This window comes from Talpa occidentalis, unplaced genomic scaffold (assembly GCF_014898055.3).
Source record: "Talpa occidentalis isolate TD23 unplaced genomic scaffold, MPIMG_talOcc4v2.1 talOcc4.16, whole genome shotgun sequence".
Classification (NCBI taxonomy): Eukaryota; Metazoa; Chordata; class Mammalia; order Eulipotyphla; family Talpidae; genus Talpa; species Talpa occidentalis.
Window position 1 is genome coordinate 5,242,459 of NW_023601653.1, and position 10,679 is coordinate 5,253,137.

Here is a 10,679-nt window from a genome sequence, read left to right on the forward strand (position 1 = left end):
CGCAATTGTCTTTGGTTTCACAACCCTAACCCCACTGGCATGAGAGACCTGACCTGCTCCTAGGCCAGCCGCCTCCGCTGCACCATCCCTGAAAAAAGGGCCTGAGAGCTCTTACAACAGCAGGCAAGCCAGTGAAGTTCAGTGAAAGCTCAGATGGCTAATTTACTAATGATGAAGAATGTAACCACATTTGAGTCCTTGTGATCAGTGGAGATTCATTCTCTCCTTCCTGGAAGACCCTATAGGAATCCAAATGCATTAAAATGCATTTGCATTTTAATCCAAATGCATTTACTAAATATGGAATCCAAGCAAAGGAAAATAATGCAGTGATTTAGGAGATTATCTGCCACATAATAAGTAAATCCTGGTGGTTATGTTATTCATACCCATCTACATTAGAGGGGGTAGGAACCATGAATCTCCTAAACTTAAATGAAATTTTGCATATGTATACACAGGCATTTTTCGAGGAGGAAGTTGTACCTTTGGTTAACATCAAAGTGTTAGTGATCCTCAAGAAAGAGTAAAAGCCGTACAATCTAAACAAAGTTCTACACAGAATCCTGAATACCATGATGGAGCAAGTACAGTTTGAATTGTCTTGGCATTCTCCCACAGCTGAAGCTGTCATGCTGTGTGACAATCTATTTTAAGTATAACCTCTTAATTTATGAATCATTTTTGAGGCCTTTTCTCCCCATATCTCTCCTATATAGTTTATAGTAGTTTTGCAAATTCTGTTATTTATTTCCCCATTTAGTTCATTTGAAATCCTCTCCTTTGGAGATAATCTTAAAACTTAGGTTCTTCACCCAGAGTAATAAGTAGCAAGCAGTAGTACCCACGCTCTTTTGTGCTCAGGGCACCACATTGGTAAGCACAGACAATAATTTGCTAAGTTTGTAAAGCCATGGCTATACAGTTAGAAGCTCCAGTATCCTGTTCTTCTTTAGAGTGTCTGTATTCAAGGTTAGGGAGATTACTTCAATTGGGGGGAAATCCTAGCTCCTTTTACATTTGCTTTTCTGTCAGAACTCCTTTCAGAAGTTACTGGAAAATATGTTACAATCTGTTTTCAGAAGGATGTAGGCAGGGAGACCCATATTGTCCTTTGTACATTCAATAATATTTACTGAGTGTCTTCTACATTACAGTCCCTGTTCTAGGCACTAGAATTACAAAGATGAAAAAAAGATTTAGCATTTGTGGGGGAATGAGACCCATGAATTAAAAATTACAAAGTAGTGTGCTTTCATAGGGGGAGTACACACAGTGGTATGAAAACACAAAGAAGACAGGCTCTACTGTTTCAGGGGATTAGGCAAAGTTTTCTAGAAGGAATGACATTTGATGGGTGAGCAGTAGCTAAATGAACAAACACAGTGGAAAAAGGGCTTTTGTTTCCAAGGGAATCGTATGTGCAGAAGTATGGAGGCATGGAAAGACAGGCTGAAATAAAGAGTTTGAGAGGGAAGGATGAAGAATAGTACAACTATAGAGAAGTGGGGAGATGGCAGATAGAAAGATAAGTTGAAGGATTTCTGTTATTTTTGTGAAGCAGGCAATGTTCAAGGTGTGGGGACAGGAAAGGAAAAGGGTGCTTAAGGAGACTGCTGGAGGCTGCAGATGGGAGCAGCTAGCCACGCTCATATGGAAGAACTCCTGAGCAGTATTGCGAGACCATCTGTGAGAAGCAGTAACATAGCTGTGAAAACTCGCCACCCATGTAGCTAATCCTGACTCTCCTTTCTTATCTCCTCTTAGTAGAAGTTTCTAGCTGATCTACCTTCTGTGGAAGCACCATCTTTCTGCAGTATTCTAATACTCTCCTTGGTATTTTTGTGACTTCTGTATTTTTAGTGCGAGAAGTAGTTGTGAGCACCCACTGTGTAACTAGTCGCTACAAAGATAAATACTATGTAGTCTGTCCTTAAGGAGCTTAGTAATAAGTAATAGAAGAGGGGTTGAAGGGGACTATATAAGTGAATAATAATAGTACTAAAGGAAAAACTTGAAAAATTCATTAAAGAAGCATAAATTCAGTGTTTACAAGTTCAGAGTTCACAGCCCAGTTCAGAATATCATCAAGACCTCAAGCAGCTCATCTAGATACCACATCGGATTCTTTTATTTATTTATTTATTTATTTATGGCAGCTCTGGTTTTTTTTTAATTATAAATTTTATTTTTATATTCCCCATACAATTGCGACCCCCTTATTTTGACCCCAATCCCTCCCCTCCCCGCCCCCCACCTCCCATAGAGTGTCTCTGGTTCATAGTTGTTTGTTGATTTTGATTTTCACTTTCTTATAGTTATTCATTTTCCTGGTCCCTTATTTAAGTTTTCTAGATTCCTGCTATGAGTGAGACCATCCGGTATTTTTCTTTTTCTTTCTGGCTTATTTCGCTGAGCATGATCCCTTCCAGCGCCATCCATGTTGCTGCAAATGGCATGTGTTTATCTTTTTTGAATGCTGAGTAATATTCCATGGTGTATATGTACCACATCTTCTTGATGCAGTCATCTATTTTTGGGCATTTGGGTTGTTTCCAAATCTTAGCTATTGTAAACAGTGCTGCTATAAACATAGGGGTGCTGGTGCTCTTTGGAATTGCACATCGTATTCTTTTAAAACCTTGAAGAACACAGCAAAAGAGACAATAACAAAAACAAAGAGAAACCCCACCAACTGGGAGAACATTTTTGCACCCAACACTAATGATAAAGGACTGATCACAAAAATCTGCAAAGAGCTGATGAGACTCAGCAACAACAAAGAAAATAATCCAGTCAAAAAATGGGCAGAAGAGCTAAAAGAAACTTCTCTGAAGAGGAAATGAAAATGGCCAACAGACATATGAAAAAATGTTCAACATCACTTGTAATCAGGGAAATGCAAATCAAAACTACCATGAGATACCATCTCACACCAGTGAGAATGGCACATATTAAAAAAACTAGCAACAACAAATGTTGGCGAGGATGTGGAGAAAAAGGAACTCTTGTGCACTGTTGGTGGAGTGCAAACTGGTCCAACCACTATGGAGAGCTGTGTGGAGATTTCTGGACCTACTAAACATAGAGCTTCCATATGATCCAGCAATTCCACTCCTAGGTATTTACCCAAAGGACACAGAAACATCAATTCCAAAGAGCACCTGCACTCCTATGTTTATAGCAGCACTGTTTACAATAGCTAAGCTTTGGAAACAACCCAAATGCCCAAAAATAGATGACTGGATCAAGAAGATGTGGTACATATATACCATGGAATATTACTCAGCATTCAAAAAAGATAAACACATGCAATTTGCAGCAACATGGATGGCGCTGGAAGGGATCATGCTCAGCGAAATAAGCCAAAAAGAAAAAGAAAAATACCGGATGGTCTCACTCATAGCAGGAATCTAGAAAACTTAAATAAGGGACCAGGAAAATGAATATAAGAAAGTGAAAATCAAAATCAACAAAAAAACTATGAACCAGAGACACTTTTTGGGGGTGGGGGGCGGGAGGGGAAGGATTGGGGTCAGAATGGGGCGTTTGCAATTGTATGGGGGAATATAAAAATAAAATTAATATTTAAAAAAAAAAAAAAAAAAAAAAAAAAAAAAAAATAAAACCTTGAAGAACTACCCATAATGTAGTGACCTGGGAAGATTAGAGCCATTCCATTAGAAAGAGTGGCATTAAGGGCCTCCCCTGTGGCCTAGGGGTTAAGTCTTAGCACTATCATAAATGTGGCCTGAGTTCGATCCCTGGCCAGGGAGCTGACCCATGTGGCGCAGCAGACCTCTCCTGTCTTACCCATTGCTCCCCTCAGCAGTATATTTCAGAAAATCTGCCTGTTCTGCTCCTCACTCTATCTCTGGTGAATCCTCTCACACACATACCCTCGCACCTCTGTGTACACCCCATTTCTTGTATACATAAATAAATTTTAAAGATCTTTAAAAAAAGAGAAAGAGTGGCATTAAGCATTATAGAGACAATTCATCTCAAGCAATTTTATCTGATTAAAATGACTTTATTGCTTTAATACCTCTTCAGCTGCCTGTGTGGAGCACCCAGCCTCTTAACTTTTTACTGCTGTCAGCTACCTGGCTGCTTTCTTGACAATGGTTTATTCCAGAACTAAATCTTGGTGTTTATTTCCATATTGGACCTGAAGTTTCTTAACCAATCCTATCCAGTCCCATCAGGGATCTTATGGTCTTGTTTAACCTCTGAGCTATTTAATTAAACAACTCTTTATATTAGACTTCTTTACCAGAGAGCTTCTTACTCCCACCAACCTACAGTCTACTTAACTGCATGCCAGTCAGCCACATCCTCACTACACCAAGCCTCATGCTTAGAGTGAAGCAAGCAGAATTTGAATCCACTGTAACTATGGCCTCCCTCAGCTGAGGCTATTGTGCTCTATCACAGTTTATTCTGATCATGTAGATTCACTTGTTCATGTTCTGTTTCCTTTATTGGTGATTTCAAAGTCTAGATTTTCTTCTGCATCAGTTGATATTATCATGTGTTTTCTTTTTCCTTCATTCTGTTGATATGGCATATTACATTGATGATTCCCTATGTTGAATCACTCTTGTATTCCTAGATTAGATCTTCCTTGGTCATGGTAATATGCTGCTGGATTCAATTTGCTATTTTTTTGAAGGGCTCACTATTAAGGTTTCTAAGAACATTTCTCTTCCTACCTGCGGAGTGTATCACTCAAGATAAATGTCAGTATTGATGACTATCTTGCAATCATAATCATTTTGAATTCACATGACTAGACATAGTAATTGCTTATCTTTTTTGTATCCTTCTTTAGAAGAATAAACATTAGGGGGCCTCCCCTGGTGGCGCAGGTGGTTGAGCGCCATGCTGTGAAGCTGTCTGCAGCCTCTGCAGCGCTGGTTCCATCCCAGCCGGCCAGCGAGAATTCCACATGGCGTGGCAGACCTCTCCTGTCTCACCACTGCTCCCCTCAGCAGTGTATTTCGTCAGTCTGCCTGTTCTGTTCCCTGCTCTGGCTCTGGTGAATCCTCTCACCCTCCCGCGCATCTGGCCTGTACCCCGGTTCTTGTATAAATAAATTAATTAAAAAAAAAAAGAAAAGGAGACATTAGGCATCAGTGATAAAGACAACAATATTTCTGAGATTATCCTCACTACAAATGTATAATCAGTTCAACCTTGAAGGCTTCCACAGTATAGTGATGAACAAGGAGTTTCTGGGCCTTCCTGGTGGCACAAGGGGTTCATTCTCAGCACTATGGAAGCTATCAGCAGCCATTGCAGCATGAGTTCAATCCCTGGCCAGGGAGCTGACCCACATGGTGCTGCAGACCTCTCCTGTCTCCCCACGGCTCCCCTCAGCAGTGTATTTCAGTAGATCCTCCTGTTCTGCTCCCCACTCTGTCTCAGGTGAATCTGCTCACCTCTCAAACCTCTGGCCTACACCCCAGCTCTTGTATGCATAAACAAATCAATCTTTTTTAAAAAATCAAGGAGTTTCTCAGTCTGCTCTCATTACATCATAGCTTATTTATTAGACTCAACTACACTTGGCACATAGCTCGTTAATAAATATTTCTGATGAATAAATAATAAATTCAATTTTTGTATTTTGTAAAAAAAAAATTTACTTAACCCTACGAGTTTCCTAAAACAGCTCATTATGTTCTTTTTGTGTTTTCTCTTTTTTAAAAAAATTAAAATGTGAGCCATTTGTCATAGGAATCTCATTAGTCTGAACTGAATGGCAGTGGGGTATGAAGCAGCTCCACCTGCAGAGTTTCTGCCTCTGCTTGTTGAGAAGACGCGCCTACCCCACCCCCATCATCCACAGAAGGTGCCTTGTAATTGCAGATGTTAGTATAGCCACATGATGAAACCTGAAAGGTGTTTTGTTAATTCAGTTTTCAGGCAGACCCCAAAAAGCCCATCGGGGGACACATTCTGGCTCATGCTTCAACAACAAGAATAAGCTTGAGAAAGGGAAGAGGAGAACTCAGAATTGCCAAGATTTATGACAGGTAAATATATTCTTCTTAACCAGATTCTCTTTTATATAGTATTAAATAGAACTGCATCTTCTGAGCATCTAATTATTCCAGTGGCAGGTACTGTGCAAAATTCAAATGTGTGCATTTCTTTCTCAAAAACTATTTATTTCACTAAGAAGTTCCTACTATGCACAGATACTAGAGAGTCAGGAAATTTGTTGATGAACAGATTTGGTCCCTGATCTACTAAAGCTTGCAGTGATGCTAAATAATGAATTCATACCAATGAAAATGTGGTAAGTGCAGGGCAGGGAAAGTGCAAAGCATGAGAGGAATAAATAGAGTCACCTTCCAGGTGTAGAAACCAAGGCCCCAAGCAGTTAGGTGACCATTGTCCACTGTATCAATTTTCAGCAGAGCCCAGGGTGATTGTTTGTAAAACTATCATCTGCTTAAACTCCTCCAATGGCTTCTCATTTTAATTCAGGCAAAAAGCTTAGTGTCTACAGTAATTCATAAAGCACTACATGAACGGCCCTCTTCCTCTTCCTCCTGCTTCCCTCCCCTCACCGCCACCCCCATACTCATTGTACTCCAACCTCAAGGGGCATCTTGATCTTCTATAAATATGCCAGGCATACTCCTGCTGCCTTAGATCCTTTGTACTTACTGTTCTCCCTAGATGGACTAATCTTTCCCCACACAGCCCTCTTTCTGGTTATCTCCAAGTCTTTGATCAAATGTTACCTTCTCAACAATGCTCGTCTTCATGTCCCTATTTCTTTTTTTTTCAGTACTTTTTTTTTTTTTTTATAGAGGCATGTTTTTATTTATTTATTTGTTTGTTTGTTTGTTTGTTTATACATGCACTGGGTACAGTCAGAAGCGTGGGAGGGTGAGAGAATTCACCAGAGCCAGAGCGGGGAGCAGAGCAGGCAGAAGGACCGAAGTACACTGCTGAGGGGAGCAGTGGGCGGCAGGAGAGGTCTGCGCGCCATGTGGGACCCTCCTCTGGTGGCCGGGGAGCAGCCGGGGATCGAACCGGCGTTGCAGAGGCCGCGGGCAGCTTCGCAAGCCAGCGCTCAACCGCTGCGCCACCGGGGAGGCCCCATGTCCCTATTTCTAATCACAAAGCTTCCTCCCCATTTCCGTATTTTGATCCCCCTTTCTCAGCTCTATTTTCTTTCCATGTAAACTTATATTCCAGTATATCATGTTTTTATTATTTCCATTATTTATGCTGTCACTTCCTCTCAAACATTAAGTTCCACAAAGACAGGAATCTTTGTCTATTTTTCTCACATATACATTCAGGTACCTACAAGGGGGATATAGCTGGTGCTCGATAAATATCTTCTTAAAGAGTAAATGAATGGGCTGGCCCCCACATACAACTAATAGATAGGACACCACAGGATTAGAATCCGTGCTACCTGAATCTAGGCCTACACTGTTTCTGTAGTTGAGTATAGGAATGAAGCCACTTAAATCATGCTATCTCTGATGTCTACTAGAGTTTTTGAGAATACTTTTTTTCCCCACCACTACCCCTTATGCCCCCTTTTGATGAAACAGGGACTGCTGACTGACCCCAGAGGTTCTTGACTTTGGTGCAGGAAGAAATTCATGAGGGAGTCAGAGTAGGTGTCAGAAATGAAGCTTTATTGCAGGTGAGGGTACACACTCAAGAGTAAGGCAGATTCAAGAGGGAATCGCACACATTATATACATAGTAATTATTAATAGTAAATAATTAATAGATGACAGTTCTGAGTAGCCTGTACAGTCACCATAACCTGGATATAATAACAGCACAAAGTAGCAGAAAGCTCTTTCTCTCATGGTCAGGATTTTTAAATTTCTGTTTCTGGTCTAATCTTTCATTCCACTTTTAGCCATTCATTTCCAGCTGCTTCCTGAACTCCTCTGCATGAATGTTTGAACTGTGTGCGTCAAGCAACATATCTAAATCTAATTTCTTATTTTTCCCTTCTTTCATGTACACAAAACTATCTGTTCCATTTTTTAGCTCATGCTATTACCTATACCTGGGTACTCCCATTTTGCCTCTTCAAATTTTCTGTGAGGCCACTCCTACTCAGCCTCCCTAGCACGTCTTCTCTTTAGAGTTGTCACATGCATACCTACTTTATGAGACTTAGCTCACTTTGCATGTGTGTCGTATGTCACAGCTTATCTGCTAGACTTCTTGGGAGCAAAGAATGTCTTGTTTTTGTAAAAGCTATAGGGTCTAGTACTTGTCAAAGTATGACCTTCAAAAAGTTAAACATTTGACTTTCTTGCAAATAAATTTGAAATGAACACATGTCAAAGATTCTATTCAACTCCTTAATTAATGAGGAAACACTGGGCCTCCCTGGTGGCGCAAGGGGTAAGTCTCAGCACTATGAAGGTATCAGTAGCCACTGCAGCACGAGTTCGATTCCCAGCCAGGGAGCTGACCCGCATGGCGCAGCAGACCTCTCCTGTCTCGCTCGCTGTTCCCTTCAGCAGTGTATTTCAGTCAATCTGCCTGTTCTGTTCCCCACTCTCTGGTGAATCCTCTCACCCCCACCCCTGCACCCTGGCCTGTACCCCAGCTCTTGAATGCATAATAAATAAATCTTTAAAAAATATGAGGAAACACAGATTCAAAGGATAATTTAAAGACCAGAAATTTATGTAGTTAGTCAAAGGAATGCTAAAATAAATTTGCTCATGGAGGCAAAAGTTGTTCAACTGGAGGGATATCTGTTGTTTTACCACATAATGGAATTCATTTCCATTGCTACAGAATCACCTGTGTTGCTTCAGTTTTATACCTCTGCTCCTGTAGAGTTGTAGAATAAATTAAAAGGCAAAATTTAAAACAGCATATAATCATGACTCATCTACAACATAAAATGCCAAAGATTTTATTTAGCTCATTAATTAATGTGGAAACCAATCAGATTGTCTAACCAGATCAAAGGAAAAATCTACCACACATAACGTAGTCAAATACAGAATGCTGGAATGAATTATAAATTAATTAAAAATAGGTCAATAGTCATAGAACAACAGTTGTTTTCCTCCTCACACCATTTACATTTCTGTGCCTAGGAATATGTTTTACTCAGTTTTCTACTACTTACAAAGTTGTAAAATAGCTCAAAGTCAACAAAAGACAGAGCCCTCACAGAATTGGATGACCTGGAAGAATGTGTTAGACAAGCTATGTTTTCACTGAAGGCACCTAGTGACCTTTTAGTTTATTTCAAACCTTTCACACTTTACCCCGACATTAACTCTAATCACTAGGAAGGTGCACACCCCTTCAGAATTAAATAGCCCCCGAAGGCCCACTGCACATATGCTGTAAGAAAACCCAGTTACCCCTTTCACCTATTTCTAAATTTGGAGTGATTTTTTTCTTGACATTTAGGACCTTACGTAAAGAGGTTGTTCAATAAATGTTTTATGGGGTCAATAATACTTGTAGATAAATTGTGTGGTCCACATTTAGCTGTACCAACTCTGAGATGTCTCTGGAGACTCAGACTGATAGGAGTATGGTGCCTGTGACATGCATATAGTATTTATAGAAATAGAGCTTTTTATAAACTCTGTTCTCTTATATTCTGTTAGCCCTGAGATGCCTGAAAATGAAGCCACCTTCGCAATAACTGCTGGAGGAATTGGGGATGCCAAGGAGTAGGTGGAGAATTGATGCAAATTGCTTCTTAGTGCTTATTAGGAGCTGAAGAAATAGAAAAGTAGTCTCAAATTTCAGATTCTGAAGTAAGAGTTTGTTTTTTTTTCACGTTATTAAAGTCAGCAAGAGATTGAAATCTTAAATTTATCTTAAAAGTCCTTGATTTATAATAACTATACTTTGCATGTTAATTCAGGAATAAATCTGTTGAAAAAAGTTGGGGAAAAGGCGCTTGATTTCCTCACTTAGCTTTCCAAAGTGAGCCCTTATAAGCAGATAGAGAGTCTAAGAACTCAGAAATGTCCCATTTTCCTGCCAGGGGCCTCTTCAACAATTAAAGAGGCAGAGACCAAAGAGGGAGTCCTGCAAGGGAAGGTTGTTTACAGGACACAAAAAAGCTCTTTTATTTATAAAATACTGTATTCTCATCTTTATAGCAACCAAAAATAAACATGAAATTAAGCTAAATTTTAAACCACTGACTTTTGACAAATTGAAATTACTTTTTTTTTAATAGAGGCATGCTTTATTTATTTGTTTGCTGGTTTGTTTGTTTGTTTTGTTTATACATGCACTGGGTACAGTCAGAAGTGCGGGAGGGTGAGAGAATTCACCAGAGCCAGAGCGGGGAGCAGAGCAGGCAGAAGGACCGAAGTACACTGCTGAGGGGAGCAGCGGGCGGCAGGAGAGGTCTGCGCGCCATGTGGGACCCTCCTCTGGTGGCCGGGGAGCAGCGGGGATCGAACCGGCGCCGCAGAGGCCGCGCGCAGTTTCGCAACCCAGCGCTCAACCGCTGCGCCACCGGGGAGGCCCTGAAATTACTTTTTAAGAATGTACTTCTGATGTATGTGTATTTTATTGGAAACATAAAAAGGAAGGTAATTAGGAACTTTACAAATTTGGGTGAAAAAGGAAGAATGACTTGCATTTTAAGTTTTGAATAAAGAATTTCAAATCTTTTATAAAATATTAAA

The 10,679-nt window shown here is 40.2% G+C and overlaps 1 protein-coding gene across 4 annotated transcripts in view; it reads left to right on the forward strand.

Annotated features, from left to right (window-relative positions):
• The window catches only part of DMC1 (DNA meiotic recombinase 1), a 33,615-nt gene extending 23,395 nt beyond the window's left edge, over positions 1-10,220 (forward strand). For all 4 annotated transcript variants that reach the window (XM_037513573.2, XM_037513572.2, XM_037513574.2 and 1 more), the window contains 2 exons: positions 5,925-6,041; positions 9,639-10,220. In XM_037513573.2, the coding sequence (XP_037369470.1) occupies positions 5,925-6,041; positions 9,639-9,708 (187 nt within the window). In that variant the 3' untranslated portion in view covers positions 9,709-10,220. The remainder of the gene's footprint in view (positions 1-5,924; positions 6,042-9,638) is intronic.
• Positions 10,221-10,679: the final 459 nt, after the last annotated feature.